The sequence below is a fragment of the Mobula hypostoma genome, chromosome 2 (assembly GCF_963921235.1).
Source record: "Mobula hypostoma chromosome 2, sMobHyp1.1, whole genome shotgun sequence".
NCBI classification, from domain to species: Eukaryota; Metazoa; Chordata; class Chondrichthyes; order Myliobatiformes; family Myliobatidae; genus Mobula; species Mobula hypostoma.
The window spans coordinates 249,391,450-249,414,395 of NC_086098.1; the positions used below are offsets into that span (position 1 = coordinate 249,391,450).

At 45.6% G+C, this 22,946-nt stretch overlaps 1 protein-coding gene across 2 annotated transcripts in view; it reads left to right on the top strand.

Annotated features, from left to right (window-relative positions):
* The window catches only part of ubqln4 (ubiquilin 4), a 75,872-nt gene extending 67,001 nt beyond the window's left edge, over positions 1-8,871 (top strand). For both annotated transcript variants that reach the window (XM_063041981.1, XM_063041982.1), the window contains one exon: positions 618-8,871. In XM_063041981.1, the coding sequence (XP_062898051.1) occupies positions 618-770 (153 nt within the window). In that variant the 3' untranslated portion in view covers positions 771-8,871. The remainder of the gene's footprint in view (positions 1-617) is intronic.
* Positions 8,872-22,946: the final 14,075 nt, after the last annotated feature.

The window sequence follows — 22,946 nt, forward strand, 5'->3', positions numbered from 1 at the left end:
CACATGATCCTCAATTATATTATCTTCCTTCCCCTTAATATTCCACAAAGTGTACAGAACACAATGACTGAATTATTGTTTTCCTAGCTGAACGGTAAAGACAGGCCCAGTCTACCTGTGGCTGCAGGATCTTCTGTGCTAAAATGCAAGAAGAGTTGGGGCCTATAGTTAACCCCTTGTCTGGGAGGTGGCACCTCTCACAGAGCACTACACTGATAGTCTGAATCCCACAATCCAACAAACGTATGACCTGACTAACGCAGGAGCAGAACAGCCAAACACACCACTTGCAGTTCTGAACCTGGATTTGTGAATTGACTTTTCCCCTCTTCTCCCCCTCCCCACCCCTACCTACTCTGCCTGTCAATGCCTAGTCAGACTCGCCCCCTGTCCCTGCCAGTTGATGTTTCATGTGCTATGATGCATTGCGATCGAATGTTGAAGTACAGGGCCAGGTGAGAAGCAAAACAGTTGAGGTGCTTCAACCAGTGAGGGTGCTGGTGACATTCTCACACCTCACTGGTCTCTTCCTTCAAGCTGGGCCCCACAACAGCTGTTTGATGCTGCGATTGGTGTGGCCAGTGACACTCCATGCTAACTGTCCTCTCTCCTTGCAGGTACAGAACCCTGAAGTGCGATTTCAGCAGCAATTGGAACAGCTCAGTGCCATGGGCTTCATCAACCGCGAGGCCAACCTGCAGGCACTCATAGCCACTGGAGGGGACATCAATGCTGCTATCGAGAGACTTCTGGGCTCCCAGCCCTCATAATCACCTGAAAGACAGGAGGGACGTCAGCCTCATCTCTGGCAATCTCACCACTTTGTTCAGCAGTGGGAGAGCAGGCTCCTCAGAAGGATAATAACTGATCTTTTAAGTCAGTGATTTAAAACAAAGCTCATTCGAACTCATCTTCACCCTCTCCAGTACGTATCATCCAGTGCTTAATTGAAAAGAAAGGATTGTCCTGTTGAGTTGTAACAATGGGGAAAGCACTCTTGCTGTACAGCATTCGTTGGCCTGTTTCACCCACTGCCCACCTCCCACTCTGCTTCTTTGTTCTGTATTCGCTACCAGAGCCTGGATCCAGTGGTTTAAATGAAATGTGAACATAAAAGAGTAACATTGCTAACGGCTTGAGTCCCTCTCCTCATTTTAAGGCAGCCCTCAGTTTCCCCAAGATTCCTCCTTCCCTGCACCTCGGTTAACCTTGTGTCAGTGTGGTTTGTGTTACACGTGTAGTGTCTGTAGGGTTCAGACATGTTTTAAACCCACATTTCTCTCATATGTTGTTTTGGAGTGGGCTGTCACCTGATAGCTTACAGATGGTTTAATATATTTCACTCTTCCCTCCAAAACATCTGTTTATCAGTAGCAGCTCAATATACTGTACATTGTGTATTTTTTATCCTGCCTGCTGACCATTTTGTTGGTGTCATAAGAAGGGGCAGCATTCAGTAAATGAATGTATATATTAACTCCATCTGCTATGGTTTGATGTCCTGTAATCTTATCAGCCCCCAAAATCTGTTTGGTCCTAGTCTCAGCCCTAGTAGGGATAGAGCCTACAGTTCCACTGCCCTCACCACCCCCGAGTTCAAGTTTGTCTTTTTTTTCCCCAAGTTCTCCATTAAAGCATAGATTATACATGTAATTTTCCAGCTCAGAGTTGCTGGCACCTGAACATCCCTTCAGATCAGATGTCAAAGGAAAAGGTCACTCTTGACCACCTTTACAGATGCTCAAAGTGGCATAGATAGGTTTCCAAGATCCTTCCACAATGTGCCATGAGGTGGAATTGTGGCCAGGTCCTGTCAGAATGTAAATGGATGGCAGTTGGCTGCAAAATGGAAAATGCTTGGGGCTCGAGGTAGGTTTACAAAAGTTAGAAGATAATAGTCTTGGTGTGTTAGGTACAGAGCAGCACAGTTCATCGTTCACCAGTGATGGGGCTGGAGTCAGAAATAGTTCCAGAATTGTGTCTGTGGTTCCTGAAGGAGGACTGCTGTTAATAACATCAAGCGGCACTCTGAGGCGGACAAGCTGCATGTGGCTTGGAAAAAGTACCTGGGATTCAGCTGCAAATGAAGCAGAGGTGGGCTATTTAGCCCTTTGTGCCTGCTCTGTCATTCAGTTAGGTCATGGCTCATATTTTACTGCATGAAGCCCACATTTCCTGATGTATTTAACTTGGAGAGTCTTGGAATCAGGCCCTTTGGCCCACCAGATCTATGCCAACCATTAACAATTCAGTTAAACTAATCTTAAATTAATCCTTTTTTTTTCTCTCATCGGCTATCTCCAGACTCTAACCTTAACCTGCACACTGGGGGCATTTACAGTGGCCAGTTAACCCACCTACCCACATATCTTTGTGATTTGGAAAGAAACCAGAGTTGTCAGGGAATGGAGAGAATGTGCATTTTCTAAATAGTACCAGAAGTCAGAATTGAGCCTGCGTCTCTGGAGCCATGAGGCAACAGCGCTGGTTGCTGCACCACTGTGCTTCCATGCTTAGGACAATCTATCAACATCTATCCTGAACACATTCACCAACTGAGATGTTGGAACTTTAATCATCAAAATTGAAGGGTTGTGAAGCTGAGATTGGACAGGGAAGCAGGGAGAGAGGATTAAAAGGGAATGATATGTCCTCGGTGAGTAGGATGATTGGTTATTCAGGACAGAGATGAGGGGGAAATTTGTCAACAATAAGGTGGCAAATAATTGTTGCAAGGAGAAAAAATGGGTAAGAAGGAATGGGGTCAGACTTCTCAAGGATAGGAGGGAAACAGGAAGTAAGAGAGGGTCAAAGTGACAAAGCCCCTAATGGAAGGCTGATCCAAAAGATTAAGAACATAGAATATTACAGTTGTGTCAACTTTATAACTTGAACTTTTAAGATCAGTCATACCCTTCCCTCCTATACAGCCTCCATGTGCCTGTTCTCCCATCCATGTGCCTGTTTAAGAGTTTCTTAAATTCACCTAATGTGTCTGCCTCTACTACAACTCCCCACTCTGCAACGAACAAAGTACATTTATTATCAAAGTTTGTATACTTTTATACAACCTTGAGATTCATCTCCTTTCAGGCAGCTACAAAACAAAGAAGCCCAGTAGAACCCATTAAAACAAAAGAAGGCCAACTATTGTGCAGAGAGAAAAAAAACATCATGCAAACAATAAAAGTAAGCAAATATCAATCAGATCTGAAGATTGCCAAAGTTAGTCCACAGAAGCCGCAGCCTCTGTTCAGTGCAGGGGCGAGTAAGCTGTTTCTTCCAATCACCTTAAAAACCTTGATTAGCCATGACAAATAAATCTGTAGGATCAATGGTGGCTTGGTAGTTTGGATTCAAAATTGGCTCGGCAATTGAAGATAATGGTGGAGGGGTGTTTCCCTGAATGATCTGCACAGAAATGTAGGTAGGCTGATTAAGTTTCCAGATGACAAGAAAAATTGACAGCTGTGGATAGTGAGGAAGCTTGTCAGGATATAGACCAGCTGGAAATGTGGGCAGAGAAATGAGAGATGGAATTTAATCTGAACAAGTGTGAGGTGATGCATTTTGGGAGGTCAATTTCAGGAGGAAATTTTACAGTAAATAGTAGTACTCTCAGGAGCAGTGATGAGAGATGAGTCTTGGGGTGAGAGTCCATAGCTCCCTGAAAATGACAGCATTTAGATAGGGTGGTAAAGGTGGCATATGACTTTAAGAATGCCTTCAATAGTTGGGGCTTTCAGTATTAAAGTCATATTGCAGATGTATAAACCTTCAGTTAGGACTCGGAGTATTGTGCACAATACTGGTTGCCCCATTATAGGAAGGATGTGGCGGCTTTGGAGAGGGTACTGGAGGTTCACCAGGATGCTGCCTGGATTAGAGAGCATGTGAGGTTGGATGAGCTTAAGTTGTTTTCTCTGGAGAGGCAGAGACTGAAGGGAGATCTGATAGAAGTCTATAAAATTATTGAGTCATAGATAAGAGTAGATCGTCAAGTCATTTTCCTAGGGTAGAAATGTCAAATATTTAAGGACATAGATTTGCTTAAAGATGAACAGGGCAAGATGGATTCCTGGAATGTGCTGCCAGAGGGAGGGGGGTTGAAGCAGGCACACTAGTGTGTTGCCTTCTTTATCTTAGTGGCACGTTATCGAAGGCATGCTGAAACACAAATCACAGGATCACCCTTACCTATTCTGCTGGTTACAACAGATCTTATTGGATATCAGGCCATGTTGGCTCTCTTATTGTTACTTTCACTTCCAGCTAATTTTCCTTGTACTGTCGTCTGGCTAATGAATTACTAAAGATTTACTAAGGCCAAGAGCAGAAGCTCATTAGGTGATGTGGTTAATCTAGAGGGTAGAACTCCAACTGGTGACGTATATTGAGTTTCTGTCAAGCCAAACTGAACCTAGTAACGTGGCAGCACTGCCAGTCGTGTGGATTGGATGTGCTGCTATTGATGATCGGCACTTTCACTTCACTTTTTAAAGGTTTACAGTCCTACAGTTCAATATGCAGTGAACCTGGTGTGTTTAAAGGGATCTTGAGGAATGGGTTCTTAGGAGTGGGACCCAGGGCCTCATGTTTCAATGAAACAAGAAATGGGGGTCTTGGTGAGTTTAAAAGGAATGGGAAACAGGTCCCAGTAAGTTTAAAGGGAATATGGGACACATAAATGCAAAAAAATTATGCAGATGCTGGAAATCTAAATCAATACACACAGAATCCTGGGGGAGCTCAACAGCATCCATGGAAATGAACAAACATTTGACATTTTGAGCTGAAACCCTTCTTCAGGACTCACAGGGTACCAATGAATTTAAAGGGAGCAGGGAATGGGATCCCAATGAATTTAAAGGGAATGCAGGAACCAGGTGTCCTGGTGAGTTTAGTGGGGGTATGGGGAACAATCAGGTGAACCAGATACTGTTCCATTGGGATTTCCAAACAACTGAATAGAGGTCAGTGGAGTTTGACTATTTGAAGCAGTTCAGTCTCTTGGTTATGCAGTGTAGTCACATAGTAATTCAGCATGGAAACAGACACTATGGCCCAAAGTTCATGCCAAACAGGTTTCCAAGCAAGTTCCATCTGCCCACGTTTGGCCTCAATCTCTCCAATCCCTTCCTATCCATGTGCTTATCCAAATGTCTCTTAGAGGTGTGAACAATTTACAGAAACAATGTGAATTTGTACCTTTTGGAAAAGACAGAAGGAGTTGGGATATGTCTCCTCTGGGAGAAGGGAAAGTTAAGGGGGAAGCTGATGGAATTTTTCTGTTTTAGGGAGGTGTTTACCCTAGTATGTGATTTCACTTCAAGATGAGATCAGAACTTGGGGCCAACAGTACAGGATGTTCACTGATTGAAGATTTACCTGAGGGAAGTATGCAACCAGATGCCACAGTGATTGGTTAAAGGCATTGGGTCTGAAAGGACATGTGACTGAGTAAGACAGTGGAGTCTTTGTCCTGGTAGTTTAACTGTTTTTAAACCACCAGTTCCTGTCCAGTTATTTCCCAGAATCCCTTTCCAAAGTCTGGGACTGTTCACTCATGCAGGATATGGCAGCCACTGTTCCACACTTTGCAGTGCCCAGCTTGGCTAGAGGAGATGATCCTCTTCTGCTGCCTTCCACCCAACCCTCAGGGACTCCAAGAATGGCAGACTGCAAGACCAGTAGGTCAGGTTGTGTGCAGACTGGACCCACTCGGGAATATGATGACTTGATTTGAACTGGCAGCTCCTTCCAACCGGCTGAAGGCTTTCCCCCTCTCAATTGTCTCAGAACATTGGAAAATTAGCCACAGAGGTATCTGCTCTGGTAAGTGCTGAAAGTCTCATCCATCTACAGCCACTCTGGTATCATCTGTCAGGTTCTGATGTCTTTGTGCAGGCAAGGTCCTGTCTCTCAAACTTGATTGAGTCATTTAAGGAGGTGATTGATGAAGGTAGAACACTGAATCTTGTCTACATGGATTTCAGCAAGGTGTTTGACAAGTTCCTTCACAGGAGGCTCACCCAGAAGATTTGAGATGCATGGGATCCACAATGACTTGGCTATGGAAGTCCTACATGTAAACGGCTATGTATAGCTGGCCACACATGGGGCATCCCTGGCGTACTCTTCCAAAGTGAAAATCTGCCATCGAGAACTTGATTTTCACCTGTCTCTGTTGCAGTGGACAAAAGTTTTGCCCAGGACCCAAGTGTACACAGTTTTGAGTGCCAAAGTATTCTTTGTTTCCCCTTTGGAAGGCCTCTGAGTAGGATGAGACAAAGGTGACCCAGCCCCCAGGGACCGGTGGACCAGGTCCCAGAATATATGGATGTTGCTCTGAGGACTGTATAGGACTGGTCGGGACAGTCTAGAGGGGTGATCTCGACCGAGGAGGAACAATAAGAGTGGAGATTACTCTCTTTAGGCAGCAGGAAGATGATCGTTCTGCATCTGTAGGGTCATTAGGCTTTCCCCTAAGACCCACCTGTAGTTAGCCTCGCACCCAGTGTGCCCCAGAAAGCCCTGAGGAACAGTGCTCAGCACTTCCAGCCTTGGGGACTTGCCTTTTGGAAGTCAATGGAGGGCACTGGTCAGTTGCATCAATATGACTGGGCAAATTACCTTTGGCAGCTCCTCCCACAGGTGCACAGTTCCTCAGTTCATCCAGAGAGAACAGCTCCAGGAGAGCAGCAAAACATGATTCCCTGTGGATCCGTGATGAGCGAGTTATCATTAGCCAGCAGCTCCGTCAGACATCAGTGGACACCCCATCACTCCTCCCATGGAATAGAAGAATGAGCCACAGTCCAGGATCCAGATCTGTGACCTGTGTCCATGTCTGCCTTCACCCACCCCACCACGCACCTCCCTTTCAAGGTGCTCGGTCTTTGCCATTTTGCAGTTTTTGATGTATGTACCCCTCCCCATGCCAGGTAGTGGTATGAGCACAACATGGAGGCTGCTGATCTGTGGGAGATGTATGTCAGTGAAACTCCTCCAGTCTACTGGGGGATGGTGCTGCAGTCAGGATATACAAGCAATTCCCTCCCCCGTGCCTGGCTGCACTTGAGACCAGATTTTCAGGGCAACATGCACAAAATGCTGGAGGAACTCAGTAAGACAGGCAGCATCAATGGAGAGGAACAAACAGTTAACATTTTGGGCCAAGAACTTTAATCGGGACTGTTCTCCAAGGGGTTTCAGTGGTTGGGAAGATGCTGGATTCCATTATTGAGGCACATGTTAAAATTGGCCTAGGTCAACATGGTTTCTTGCCTGATAAATCTGTTGGAAATCTGAGGAAGTAAAAAGGCAGGATGGAGAGCCAGTGGATGTTGATGACTTGGATTTTCAAGCCTTTGCCAAAGTGCCTTACCTGAGGCTGCTTAACAAGACAGAGTTGTTGGTATTACAAGAAAGATATCGTGGCTGACTGGCAGGAGGCAAATACTGGAAAAAAGGGTCCTTTCCTGGTTGGCTGCTGGTGACTAGTGGTGTTCTGCAAGGGTCAGTGTTGGGACTGCTTTTCATGTTATAGGGCAATGATTTGGATGAAGGAATTGATGGCTTTTTGGCCGGGTTTGGGGGCAATACAAAGTTAAGTGGAGGGCAGATCATGCTGAGGAAGCTGGGAGTCTGCAGATTCACTTACCCAGTTTAGGAGTATGGGCAAAGAAGTGATAGCTGGAATATAGTGTAGGGAAGTGTATGGTCATACACTTTGATGGAAGGAATAAAATTATAGACTTTTCTACAAGGGGAGAAAGTTCAGAAATCAAAGGTACAAAGTATCTTGGGAGTCTTCATGCAGGCTTCCCTGAAGGTTAATTTATTGGTCGACTCGGTGGTAAGGAAGGCAGATGTAATGTTAGCATTCAATTCGAGAGGACTGGAATATAAAAGTAAGAATGCAATTCTGAGGCTTTATAAGGCATTGGTCAGAATGCACTTAGGTTATTGTGAGCAGTTTTGGGCCCTTTATCTAATAAAGTATGTGCTATGCACTGGAGAGGGTTTCCAAAAAACCTAGGAATGAAATGGGTTAATGTATGAGGAGCATTTGATAGCTCTGGGCTTGTACTCACTGGAGTTTAGAAGAATGAGTAGTATCTCATTGAAATGTATCAAATATTGAAAGGCCTAGATACAGTGGACGTTGAGAGGGTGGTGTGGGAGTCTGGGACACAGAATAGAGGATCGTCCATTTGGAACAGAGATGAGAAATTTCTTGAGTCAGAGAGTAGTGAATCTGGAATTTATTGCCACAGATGGCCGTGGAGGCCCAGTTATTGGGTATATTTAAAGTAGATGTTGATAGGGTCTTGAGTTATACATTTATAGGGTCTTGCATTAAAGAATATGGGAGAAGGCTCCCATGATATAAAAGCTTGAAAGCACATGCCACAAGGCTCAAAACCAGCTTCCATGCCACTGATGTAAGTTTATTGGATGGTTCCCCGACTCAAATAAGATGAACACTTGACCTCAATCTCTCGTCATGGCCTTTGCACCTTATCGTGCAAGGCCTGCACCTCTCTGTCTGTAACTGTAACACTTTATTCTGCATTTTGTTATTACTTTCCCCTTGTAGTATCTGAATGCACTGATATGGTGACGTGATCTGTGTGCGTTGTGGGCGGATCAGGGAAGGAGGTACACAGGAACCTAAAGACCCACGCAATAATTCAGTAACACTTTCATCCCCAACACCATCAGACTTCTGGTCCTTGAACGCCACAGCGTTATTGTCTGTTCTGCAGTATTTACTTACTTTTTAAATTTATATATTTTTGTTTTTGCACTGTACTGTTGCAAAACCATAAATTTCACATCAGTCAATGGAATAAATCTGATTCTGACATCCAAAACGAAGTTTTTCACTTTGCCTTTTTCATCCAAGGTTCCTGAATTGCATGCATCTTTACATTCCACCTTGACCTTTCCTGGTGCTAATCTTTTTAAAAACAGAATTTGTTTCACTCGCAAACATCGTTCCTAGTCTACTTTTGTTAGGTTCTCTCTTGTTTTATTGAAATGTCTCTCCTCAGTTTAGGAGCTTAACTTGAGGGCCAACGTTATTCTTTTCTATAATTTCCTTGAAATGTACAGGTTATAGTCACCGATTCCATCTGCAAGGTTTCATAACATAGGACGATGTCAAACACAGCCCTTAGTCTGAGACGATGATCATGTCCTTGGCAGCTATCCTGGATTTTAAGGAGAACGTTTTTCTCCAGAGCGGTTTGGAACCTGAGACACACAAGCTGAAGGGGTGGTGGGTGCAGAGACTCGCACCAATGAAGAAGTATCTAGACGAGCACTGGAATCATCGAGGTAGAGAAGGGGACAGACTAAGTGGTGGGGCATGGGATCAATATGGATAGAGACTGGAAGGTCAGTATGGACACGCTGGGTCCGTAGGCCTGTTCCTGTGATGTGTGACTGTACGATACGATAGAGAGGGCGTCTATGATTTGATGCCATTTCCTGGCGTTAAAACAACAGGAGGTTCTCACTCCCGATGTTAAAAGCTGTTAGAAAATTTCGTTTCGATCAAACACAAAGACCTCGAAACTTTTTACCGCCTTTATTTCGTGAATTCATAGGGAGCAGTTCCGCACAGCATCTCCGCCAACGCAAGGTTACAATTTAAATCTAATCACACTGGGTCAGCCGGTCTCCAGACACTGTTTCTGCAAGTTACACAAAAGTAGTACCTATGCCTATACGATAGATTCCTCGTTGGTGTTATGATTTATTGTTAGAACATAGCCTCATTTGTTTTTTAGTACATATAGCATGCTCTCCTCATGATTCTGCCAACTCCCAGTCCTCAAGCTTAACTCCTTTCCTCCACAGTTCCCTCCTTTTTGATCACCACCTCATCTTCCGAATATGGGGCTTCATAATCTCGGCGCAAAAGCCGCATGTTTAACCAGGCGTCTTCATCGTACTCAGGATCAAATGATTCGGGTTTCATTTTAGGAAACATCCCCATGGTTCTGGGTCGGGACCTCGGCATCAAGTGCATCAGTTTACCAGTACCACTATTACAATTAACACCAATATCAGCCCATAATATACAATGGGTCCCAACCATCCTCCAACAATATTCCCTAATAACCACCAAGACCCTGAGGAATGATAATCATGAAATTATTCTCCTGCCTTCTATATCTTTTCCACTTACTCCTTAACGTGGCCAGATTAGTGATATTCTCGGACTCGTCAGGAATATAAATGCAGCAGTCCTGTCCTATGATGGCACAAGTGCCTCCTGTCCCAGCTAACGCAAAATCTAGGGCCAAACGATGCTGCAAAACCTCAGTCATGGTAGCTACTATTTCAGCGGCTAATTCTTTTACCTACAATTAAGTACCCACCGGAGCAAAGGCAGTGTTCATTAGCTAACTTTTCGAGGGCTGAAGCCATCCGCGTCAATTCTTGAGCTTGCTTGCCACATGCGTAGGAAACATAATCATCCAGAACCTTTCTGTGTCAGTAATCGTCCTCTCCTTCGCAGATGGGCAGGGGGGTATGAATCGTGAGAGTGACGTCCCGTCGGTACTACAAATCCGGGGTAACAACATCCGGTCCAGTCAAGAGGTAACCAGGTATAAGCTCGATCCCTACGTATCCAGTATGTTCCATTTAATAATCATCGGGTCCTTTCAAAGGTGCTGTTGTTATAAATCAGTCTATAGATCAGTCTTTTCTCTGCACATACTTGTTTCCATTCACTGACCCGTCTTGTTTACCCGCCAGAACTTTTCAGCTGTCTGAGTAGCTACATGCAATCTAGGCACATTATGATTTGTTAAATTATAGTTGGGCATATACCACCTCTTAAAACAATTTCCCTTAAAGTATACCGATCTGACTGATACCCATGGAGCCTGTTCTTCTGTTGAGTATCTATTCCCTCCTGTGTCCTTTCCTTCCCTTTGTCCGGCCAATAAAACCTTTAAAAACTGCTGGTTATTTTATTGAAGCACTCTTGCTCCTTCTTATTGAAGGGATTGGCCATAAGGGTACACCTCCTGCTCCAAGCATAGGAATACACACCCAACAAGTAACTACATTAGTCCGTGTGGAATATTCATGAGCTAAGCTCAAGTAAGTATTGTAGATTCTCCCCCAGTACAATAAACCCCAAAAGTTCACACAACAAAAGAAATTTCTTCATAATTCACACAAAATGCTGGAGGACCTCGGCAGGCCAGGCAGCATCTATGGAACAGAGTACAGTGGACGTTTCCAGCTGAGACCCTTTAGAAGCACTGGAGAAAACAAAGATGAGCAGTTAGAAGGTGGGGGAGGGAAGGAAGAAACACAAGGTGATAGGTGAAACTGGGGCGGGGGCATAGGGGAATCTAATAGGAGAGGACAGAAGGTCATGGAAGAAAGAAAAGGGGGAGGTGTACCAGAGGGAGGCGATGGGCAGGCAAGGAGATAAGGTGAGAGAGGGCAAAGGGTGGGTGGGCCATTACTGGAAGTTTGAGAAATTGATGCTCATGCCATCAGGTTGGAGATTATCCAGCCCGAATAGAAGTTGTTGATCCTACAACTTGAGTGTGGCCTCATTGCGACAGTAGAGGAGGCCACGGATTGACATATCAGAATGGAAAGTGGAATTCAAATGAGTGGTCACTGGGAGATCTGGCTTTTCCTGGTGGATGGAGTGGAGGAGCTCAATGAAGCAGTCCCCCAATCTACATCAGATCTCACGGATATACAGGATACCGCACTGGGAGTACCGGAAACAGTTAATGATCCCAGCAGACTCACAGGTGAAGTGTTGCCTCACTGGAAGGACTGTTTGGGGCCCTGAATGGTAGTGAGGGAGGAGGTGTAGTGGCAGGTGTAGCACTTGTTCACCGCTTCCCGTTCCCATTCCGACATGCCCATCCATGCTCTCCTCCACTGTCGCGATGAGGCCACATTCAGATTGGAGGAACAACAAATTATATTCTATCTAGGTAGCCTCCAACCTGATGGCATAAGCATCGATTTCTCAAACTTCTGATAATAGCCCCATTCCGTTTGCCTTCTCTCATATTATCTCCTTGCCTGCCCAAGGCCTCCCTCTGGTGCTCCTCCCCTTTTAGATTCCCCCTTCTCCAGCCCTGTATCTCTTTCACCACTCAACTTCCCAGCTCCCAGTTTCAGCTGTCACTTTGCGTTTCTTCCTCCCCTCCCCCACCTTCTAACTCCGACTCCTCATCTTTTTTTCCTACCGGAGGGTCTCGGTCTGAAATGTCCAATGCACGCATTTTCCACAGATGTTGTCTGGCCTGTTGATTCCTCCAGCATTTTCTGTGTGTTGCTCTGGGTTTCCAGCATCTGCAGATTTTCTCTTGTTTCTTCATAATTCAGTTTCCTGTCTTCCCTTCTTCAGGAGAAGATAACTTGCACTTGGTTCCGTGTGTCCAGTCAGGCTTCCCTTGGATTTTCATCACCATCTCCCGATAGGGCCCTTTCCACCCAGGAGAAAGAGAGTATTTCTTAAGCGTCTTTGCATATACATAGTCTCCAGGTTTAAAGCGATACGTGTTTCCTTCCCCCAGAAGAGGTAATGCAGCAATTACCTGTCCTTGGATTGTTCTTATTGCTTCAACTAGGACCTTTCTATGATTTCAATTCCTATGATTTTCTCATTGGTCCAAACCATGGACGTTTGTACACTAGTCAAAGGGGGCTGAGACCCCGCTGGCACCGGCCTTTCCATTGACACCGCGAAGGGAGTCACTTTAGTTGTCCAGCTCAGCTGATTTCAGTGCATAATCCTATGGGAAGAGCCTCAATCCGGATTCCTGACATCCCTTAGCCAATGTATCTTTTCATGCTCCATTCATTCTTTCTACTCATCCTGAAGATCAGCTGGGTAGAGAAAGTTTCAAATGAGAGGGTTTTGTCCGAAGCTGATAGACCATGGATACTGCTGGAGAAGACCATGAAGTTAAAAGTTGCTTATTGTGGACGCGTTACGCGGAGAGATAACATCTTGTTGGACTTGGTGTATGGAAAAGTGGAGGGAAAGTGGAGTGAAGACAAAGAACAACGTGGCTGGATAATATCAAGGATTGGACCAAGCTGGACAAGACTAGGATGTTGTGGACAAGTGTCGGGACAGAGCGGCATGGGGGGAAGTCGTCCGCCAACTGGAAATTCCTTCTTCTTCTTCTTCTTCTTTGAGTTTTTACGGCAGTAGGCATCCACACTGTTGCATTACTGCCATCTTCAGGATTTATTGTCGCTCATTGTCCATTCACTGTATAGTCGTCTTTCCAGTCCTGTCGCCCTTAAGTAACTGAACAACCATTTCCTCCCCTGATCACTCTCCCCACATTCCAGTAAACCTTTAACACTCTTCTCTACCAGTCCTATTTTGCGTAATTGTTGTAATATTTGTTGCCTTTGCTGTGCAAATTTCCGACATGAAATAAGGATATGCTCTACTGTTTCAGTCTCCTGACATAGATTGCAAAAACCTGTTGGATGCTTATTTATGATGGCCAGAGTGCCATTAAGGTTGCTGTGCCCAATTCTCAGTCTACTTATAATTACTTGCTCCTCCCGCTTTACTCCCCTACTTCTTCCCATATCTACTCTGTTCTGAATTGAATGTAAATGTCTTCCTTTTATTGTTCTATCCCAATGCTGCTACCACTGTTGATTTATCCTTCTCCACACTATGCTCTTCCCCTCTGATTTTGATAGTTTAATTTTGACCTCTACAGATCCTTTTTTGACTGCTGCTTTTGCCAGACTATCTGCTGTCTCATTTCCCATAACACCCGAATGTGCTGGAACCCACATGAATGAGATATTTTTGCCTTGTCTAGCCAGTCTTGAATATGCAAACAGGATTTCATAAAGCAGATCCTGGTGACCTCTAGCTGTGCCTGCCTTAATCCTTGCAAGGGCCGATACAGAATCGCTACATATCACAATATTATTACAATCAACCTGCTCACTCCATTCTAGTGCTAACAATATGGCAAACATTTCAACTGTATATACACTCAAGCAATCAGGTGTTCTCTTGCTAATTTCCACTTGATAACTCGGTACAACAATTGCAGACCCTGTTGCACCTGTTTCTGGATCCTTTGATCCATCCGTAAAAATCTGGATGTCTTTATACTTACATTCCCTATAACTATGATATTCACTGAGTAAGGAGGGATTTTCTAATACCCAGAAAGGTCTGACAGGCCACAACACACTTGGACAAAACTCTTTATCGTATACACCCATACCTTTTGCTGCTTGCTCTCCTGTCCAGCCAAAACTTTCTTTTTGCATCCTCTCCTTCTCCCAGCATGTCTGCAACACCCTTTCTGTAGGGTGGCTATCATCATGCCCCCTTAAATTAATCCAGTAATTGGCCTCCCGCTGTTTACGCCGCAGCCCCAATGGCATTTCATTTGCTTCAGCTTGGAGTGCACGCACTGGGGATGTTCTAACCGCTCCCAGGCACACCCTGAGAGCCCGAGCTTGCACGATATCCAGTTCTGCCAGCACGGATTTTGCTGCTGACCCGTATACAATACTTCCATAGTCTAATCTTCATCTTATTAATGCTACATAAATATACTTCAGTGATGCAAAATCAGCACCCCATTCCAATCCACCAAGACACCTCATGACATTTATCACATTTTTACATTTAGTCACTACATATCTAACGTGTTCAATCTCAAGTCAAACTGCACTCCCAAAAACCGAAAACTTTCAACTCTCTCCAGGCTACTTCCATACAGATTCAAATTAATTCCCCTGAACTTTTTCCTTGTAAAGAACATGGCTTTTGTCTTCTCCACTGAAAATTTAACACCCCACTTTGTCCCCCACTCTTCAACTTGATTAATTCCATCTTGCATTTTCGTAACTATATGTTCAATATTTCTCCCTCTTTTCCACAAAGCCCCGTCATCTGCAAACAATGACCTCCCCACTTCCGTTGGAATATTTATGAATATGTCATTTATCAAAATGAAGAATAAAGTTGGACTCACTACACTCCCCTGAGGCGTCCCGTTTTCTACAACATACTGGCTCGATAGCTCTGATCCTATCATCAACTGAATAGTTCTCCCGTTTAAAAAGTCCTCAACCCAATTGAACAAAACCCCCCTCCGATTCCCATTAAATGTAGCTTGATTAGGAGCCCCTCTTTCCATAACATATCATAAGCTTTCTCAACGTCAAAAATAAACTGCAACCACTGTCTCTTTATTTACCTGAGCTTTTCTTATTTCATCCTCTAGACACAACACTGGATCCATAGTATTCCTTCCTTTCCTGAACCCGCTTTGATACGTAGCCACCATACCTCTACTTTCCAAGAAGTACACGAACCTCTCACTTATCATCCGTTCCATAAGTTTACATACATGTGACGTCAAGGCAATTGGCCTGTAGTTTTTTTTCAAGGCAACTGGAAATTCCAGATGTGACCGAACGACGACAATGAGTCCTGAGGACTGGGGCTGATACGGAAGGTGATATTCCATAGTAAATCCTAACGCCTGACCAAATTTTCCTAATTAATTTACCTGTAAAATGTATCCCTCTGTCTGTGTACATACATCTACTGATGCTTCTTGACACATCTTCAGTGATGTTCCTGGAATCATCGGGTGTTTCGGGTCTTTCAACATCATACAACCTCCTCCAGGTGACCCAGCCGGGACCCAGCTGATCAGACCCCAGCTTGTGTCCAGATGGCTAGCTACTTATGACTCCATGGCTCCCCTCTTTTGAGCCACAGCCATCTTGAGGCCCTCTCTGCCGCATCGATGGTACTGCGGATGGCTCTCCTCTTCCTCTCTCCCTCGATGCTCAAATTGCTGAAGGCTCTAACTAAAGAACGGGGTATGAATCCCCCACAACCACCCTCCATCGGGAGACACCTCGCTCTCCATCCAGCCTGCTGACAGTTGCTGAACCGTTCAGCTGCGATACTGACAATAATTGTTGTCATGGCTTGCAGCTTCCTATCAACCCCTCCCTTCACCGTTGCTTCCAGAATTTGGTTAACATCTTCATCAAACTGCTTCCACAGTGAAGTCATGTTAGCTGCAGGCCATTTGATCCGCCTCCCGTTAGACTTCATGTTAGCGGGATTAGTTTGCAACACTTGGAGGTTCCGGGCAGCACTGTTAAACGTGTATGGAACCCCAAATCTGGGAACAAATTCCTTCATTAATGTCTTAACCGCAGTTCGAGGATCATCTTTTCTAGTGGGAAACGCCATTTGGAGAACATGTTCACCATTGCTATTTATAATCCCCACTGCCAGGCACATGCACAAAGTCTATCTGTAAATTGGCAAACGGTGCATCCATGGGTGGCAAGTGGTCAAATTTAGCAGGTGACTTTCCCCTGTTGTTTCTCTGGCAAATCTCACAGCGTCGCACAACTGGTCCCACCATGACTGTTAGCCCCGGTGCAGACCATTGCTGTTGTGTTTGATGGGTACTCCCACCCGCCGCCCCAACCTACATGTTCTTTCCATGTACTAATCGAACAAGGACATGTAGGAGACTCCTGGGACACACCGGGCGATTATACGGATGTCTGCACACCCCGTTAGAGTCCCTAAAACTCTGCTTTTCCCTCCATACTCCCTTCTCCTTTTCTGGGTCCCATCTGGGGCGGAAATTAAATCTTGCAGTTTTGGGGTAGGGGTGACAGGGGTACATTGTACCCGCAGAGCTTTTCCCCACACCAGCGGCTTTCCTAGCAGCCGCCGCAGGCAGCATCTCCTTTGGTTATGGAGTCTGAGGCATCAGTGTGAGCCTCGCACTTAATGACAGCAATTCGTTCGGGCAACTGCACTGCTGGTAGCAAATTTTTAATCAGATAGGCATGCCAGATGGGTTTATCCATGAAGGTAATGAACCCTCGATGTTACCAAAGTGACCCAAGAGCATGCACCACCCCGAAGACGTGCCTAGTCTGTATAGATATTTACTGTGTATCCTTCAGCTAAAATGCAGGTTCGTGTTAGAGCAAAAAGCTCAGCTGTCTGAGCAGACGTCCCAGGAAAGCCATATAATCTCTTTCTTGATAACAGGCCTCGGACCCTGCACATGGCATTCATACGCTCTGGCCCCCAGTCGGCAGGTTCCCGTGTTCAGTATATACTCCCTCTAAAGTATCAAACGTAGTCAATATGGTGACTATATGGTTAATATGGAGCCAGTATGGTGTGTCACTGGGCTGCAAGAGGAGCCGTCCGTAAAGAGTATTAAATCTGGGTTGTTAAGGGATACAGTGGATAGGTCCGGTTGTGGTGACGGGATGGTCTCTACTAATTTTACACAGTCATGGGGTTCTGAGGACTCCACCACAGGAACCAGCTTACCCGGGTTGAGTGCGGTTTCTCTTTTAAAAGTTAAATTCCACTTGCTAGGTAACATGAGCTCGTCCCCGTGCAGAGGGCGGTGGTGAAATGTTGTGTAGCCGCTGAGTTGAGGAGCAGCATTACAAAATGAGATGTCAGTACAGTACAGGCATGGTTAGTAATAACGGCGCAGCCTTCTCGACCATTACCGCTGTCGACATAGGCAGGAAGAGGGATGAGGTCCTGAAGTGTGAGTTTCGGGAACTAGGCAGAAGGCTGAAGAACAGGACCTCAAGGGTGGCTTTCTCAGGATTGCTGCCAGTGCTACGTGACAGTGATGGTAAGAATGGGAGGAGGTGACAGTTAAATGCGTGGCTGAGGAGTTGGTGCAGGGAGCAGGGTTTAGATTTTTAGATCTTTGGGATCTCTTCTGGGAAAGGTGGGACCTGTACAGATTGGATGGGTTGCACCTGAACTCGAGGGGGAGCAATATCCTTGCAGGTAGGTTTGCTAGCATGGTTCGGGAGGGTTTAAACTAATTTGCGAGGGGGATGGGACCCAGAGCGATAGAGCAGTGAAAGAAGTGCATGGAGTAAAGCCAGATCTAACATACAGAGAGGTTTTGAGGAAAGAGAAGCAGAATAAACGGTGGAAAGACAGTAAGGTAGAAGGGCTGAAATGTGTGTACCTCAATGCAAGAAGCATCAGGAACAAAGGTGATGAACTGAGAGCTTGGATACATACATGGAATTATGATGTAGTGGCCATTACAGAGACTTGGCTGGCACCAGGGCAGGAATGGATTCTCAATATCCCTGGATTTCAGTGCTTTAAAAGAGATAGAGAGGGCGGAGAAAGGGGAGGAGGGGTGGCATTACTGGTCAGGGATACTATTACAGCTACAGAAAGGGTGGGTAATGTAGCAGGATCCTCTTCTGAGTCAATATGGGTGGAAGTCAGGAACAGGAAGGGAGCAGTTACTCTACTGGGGGTATTCTATAGGCCCCCTGGTAGCAGCAGAGATGCAGAGGAGCAGATTGGGAGGCAGATTTTGGAAAGGTGCAAAAATAACAGGGTTGTTATCATGGGTGACTTTAACTTCCCTAATATTGATTGGCACCTGATTAGTTCCAAGGGTTTAGATGGGGCAGGATTTGTTAAGTGTGTCCAGGATGGATTCCTGTCACAGTATGTGGACAGGCTGACCAGGGTGAATGCCATACTAGATCTAGTACTAGGTAATGAACCGGGTCAGGTCACAGATCTCTCAGTGGGTGAGCATCTGGGGGACAGTGACCACCGATCCCTGGCCTTTATAATTATCATGGAAAAGGACAGAATCAAAGAGGACAGGAAAATTTTTAACTGGGGAAAGGCAAATTATGAGGCTATAAGGCTAGAACTTGCGGGTGTGAATTGGGATGATGTTTTTGCAGGGAAATGTACTATGGACATGTGGTCGATGTTTAGAGATCTCTTGCGGGATGTAAGGGATAAATTTGTCCCGGTGAGGAAGATAAAGAATGGTAGGATGAAGGAACCATGGGTGACAAGTGAGGTGGAAAATCTAGTCAGGAGAAAGAAGGCAGCATACATGAGGTTTAGGAAGCAAGGATCAGATGGGTCTATTGAGGAATATAGGGAAGCAAGAAAGGAGCTTAAGAAGGGGCTGAGAAGAGCAAGAAGGGGGCATGAGAAGGCCTTGGCGAGTAGAGTAAAGGAAAACCCCAAGGCATTCTTCAATTATGTGAAGAAAAAAAGGATGACAGGAGTGAAGGTAGGACTGATTAGAGATAAAGGTGGGAAGATGTGCCTGGAGGCTGTGGAAGTGAGCGAGGTCCTCAATGAATACTTCTCTTTGGTATTCACCAATGAGAGGGAACCTGATGATGGTGAGGACAATATGAGTGAGGTTGATGTTCTGGAGCATGTTGATATTAAGGGAGAGGAGGTGTCGGACTTCTTAAAATACATTAGGACAGATAAATCCCCGGGGCCTGACGGAATATTCCCCAGGCTGCTCCACGAGGCGAGAGAAGAGATTGCTGAGCCTCTGGCTAGGATCTTTATGTCCTCGTTGTCCACGGGAATGGTACCGGAGGATTAGAGAGAGGCGAATGTTGTTCCCTTGTTCAAAAAAGGTAGTAGGGATAGTCCGGGTAATTATAGACCAGTGAGCCTTACGTCTGTGGTGGGAAAGCCGTTGGAAAAGATTCTTAGAGATAGGATCTATAGGCATTTAGAGAATCATGGACAGTCAGCATGGCTTTGTGAAGGGCAGATCGTGTCTAACAAGCCTGATAGAGTTCTTTGAGGAGGTGACCAGGCATATAGCTGAGGGTAGTGCAGTGGATGTGATCTATATGAATTTTAGTAAGGCATTTGACAAGGTTCCACACGGTAGGCTTATTCAGAAAGTTGGAAGGCATGGGATCCAGGGAAGTTTGGCCAGGTGGATTCAGAATTGGCTTGCCTGCAGAAGGCAGAGGGTGGTGGTTGAGGGAGTACATTCAGATTGGAGGATTGTGACTACTGGTGTCCCACAAGGATCTGTTCTGGGACCTCTACTTTTCGTGATTTTTATTAACGACCTGGATGTTGGGGTAGAAGGGTGGGTTGGCAAGTTTGCAGATGACACAAAGGTTGGTGGTGTTGTAGATAGTGTAGAGGATTGTCAAAGATTGCAGAGAGACATTGATAGGATGCAGAAGTGGGCTGTGAAGTGGCAGATGGAGTTCAACCCAGAGAAGTGTGAGGTGGTACACTTTGGAAAGACAAACTCCAAGGCAGAGTACAAAGTAAATGGCAGGATACTTGGTAGTGTGGAGGAGCAGAGGGATCTCAGGGTACGTGTCCACAGATCCCTGAAAGTTGCCTCACAGGTGGATAGGGTAGTTAAGAAAGCTTATGGGGTGTTAGCTTTCATAAGTCGAGGGATAGAGTTTAAGAGTCGTGATGTAATAATGCAGCTCTATAAAACTCTGGTTAGGCCACACTTGGAGTACTGTGTCCAGTTCTGGTCACCTCACTTTAGGAAGGAATTGGAAGCATTGGAAAGGGTACAGAGGAGATTTACCAGGATGCTGCCTGGTTTAGAAAGTATGCATTATGATCAGAGATTAAGGGAGCTAGGGCTTTACTCTTTGGAGAGAAGGAGGATGAGAGGAGACATGATAGAGGTGTACAAGATAATAAGAGGAATAGATAGAGTGGATAGCCAGCGTCTCTTCCCCAGGGCACCACTGCTCAATACAAGAGGACATGGCTTTAAGGTAAGAGGTGGGAAGTTCAAGGGGGATATTAGGGGAAGGTTTTTTACTCCGAGAGTGGTTGGTGTGTGGAATGCACTGCCTGAGTCAGTGGTGGAGGCAGATACACTAGTGAAGATTAAGAGATACTAGACAGGTATATAGAGGAATCTAAGGTGGGGGCTTATATGGGAGGCAGGGTTTGAGGGTCGGCACAACATTGTGGGCCAAAGGGCCTGTACTGTGCTGTACTATTCTATGTTCTATGTCGCTGCCATCGCCCTTAAGCGTCTTGGCGTTCCTCTAACCACTGGAGGCATAATACTGTACGTTACTGGTCTTCCTAAGCCACCATGTTCTGGGGTTAATACTGCACTTGCGAACCCCTCCTTTTCATTGCGGTAATCGGGCAATCCCAAGGAGGGGACCTGTATTAGGGCACCCTTGTATCTCCTAAGCCTGCTCCATATCAGCCCATTGTATGGCGTCATTACAGATGTGGCATTCAGCTCCCCAATGTCGGCAGTAATTCGTCATTCCCAGGAAAGCCATAATATCTTTCTTAGTTGCAGGTAGGAGCCTGCACAATGGCAGTCACACGCTCCGGCCCCAAACGGCGGGTTCCCTTGTTCAGTACGTACCCCAGATATGTTCCCGTAGGCTGGCAGAGTTGTAATTTTGACAGGTAGGCTCCAAGTCCTCTGGCGGCCGAATTGTACAGAATCCACGCTGCGAGTATCTTGTGGGTCGCTCTGCTGGGGTACTGTACAGGAGTTGATCTCTCTCTATGGATTTCACAGCAGTTACTACTATTATCCCTGTATCTGGGCCAGAATAAGTCACCCCTCTTTGGTTAGGTGCAGTTCTGTATTGCAAGACCCGTCTCACCATAGTTCCCAAATCTTTAAGATTAAAAAGGGCTGTCACAGCCAGTGAGACATAGGGCAGTGATTGTGTGCCCCCCGCCCCGAGGAACCAACAAGTCGCCTAAGAACTGTTTCGTCTTCCTATAATTTTTTTGTCTTCCGGGTGTTCTTATTCATGAGTGCTGTCGTTAGGGCATCAGCAGGCCAAGTCCTGGCTTGTTGTGTTGATCGAGAATTACTTTTCCGATTCATTTTCTGGGGTTTACCGTTCCTATTTCCCATTTTGCCTACTTGTTAATTGTTCTCTACAAAGAAGGTGAACACTTGAGACCTGCAGAGACGTACACTCAAAAACATACAATACTATACTCTGCAACGCACATCAAAGTTGCTGGTGAACGCATTTAAAAAAAAATACTGTACTCTGACTCTTTCCATTGGCCAGTGGGGCATGTTCTAAACTCGAGGTCTTAATTACCTTTGCTTTAATACTTTTTTTTAAATCAGAGCTCCCAAGCGCCTTCTTGCAAACCCGCCTTGTTGTGTGTCCAAACTCAGTGGCGGTTTCCGGCTGGTTTCCGGTTACTCTGGTCTTGTTTTCTATCTTTCAAGCAAGTCTCACGGGTGGGTACCCTGGTTCGATCTCGACGATAAGCAACTTTCTCCGATGGGTTCGTTGGGATCCCATCCTGGTCGCCAGACTCTGTTTGAGAATTTAGTACCGATCAAAGGCAAAGTCCTCGAAACTAGTTACCACCTTTACTTCCTGAATTCCTGGGTCTCCACCAGCGCAAGGTTGCAATTCCAATTTATACAATAAATCTAATCACACTGGGCCAGCCAGTCTCCAGACACTGTTTCCGCAATTTACACAAAATTAGTGCCTTTACAATCGGTTCCTCATTGATGACATGATCTATTGTTAGTACAAGGAAGACCCAATCTGTTTCTATCCCCAAGATTCTGTTAACACTTCGTCCTCAAACTTAATTTTTCCTCCACAAAAGGCCACATTTAAACTCGTGGGGACACATCGGAGGTGGTGGCTTCGGGCGAGCTGGGGTTTGTTGCCTGTTGAAACAGTGAATGACGGTGCTGGCTCGAAGGGCTGAATGGCCTACTCCTGCACCTATTGACTATTGAAACTGCGAGGGTGACTGTTGAACGGGCTGCAATGTATTCAGAAGGAGTGAACCTGCAGAACACCACTAGTCACAGATCTCCAGTCAGGGAAACGTGCACCTCCACCACTACCGTCAGGCTCCTATCTTGATTCCAATATAGCACAGAAACAGGCCCTTTTCCCCAACTGGTCCATGCCAACCGCAGCATCCTCCCTCCTAGTCCCATGACCACCCAAGCCCCTCCCCTCCATGTATCCATCCTAATGTCTCTTAATTGTTGCAACTGTGTCCAATTCAACCATTTATTGTGATCGTTCACCTGTTTCCCAGCTCTTCCGGCTGT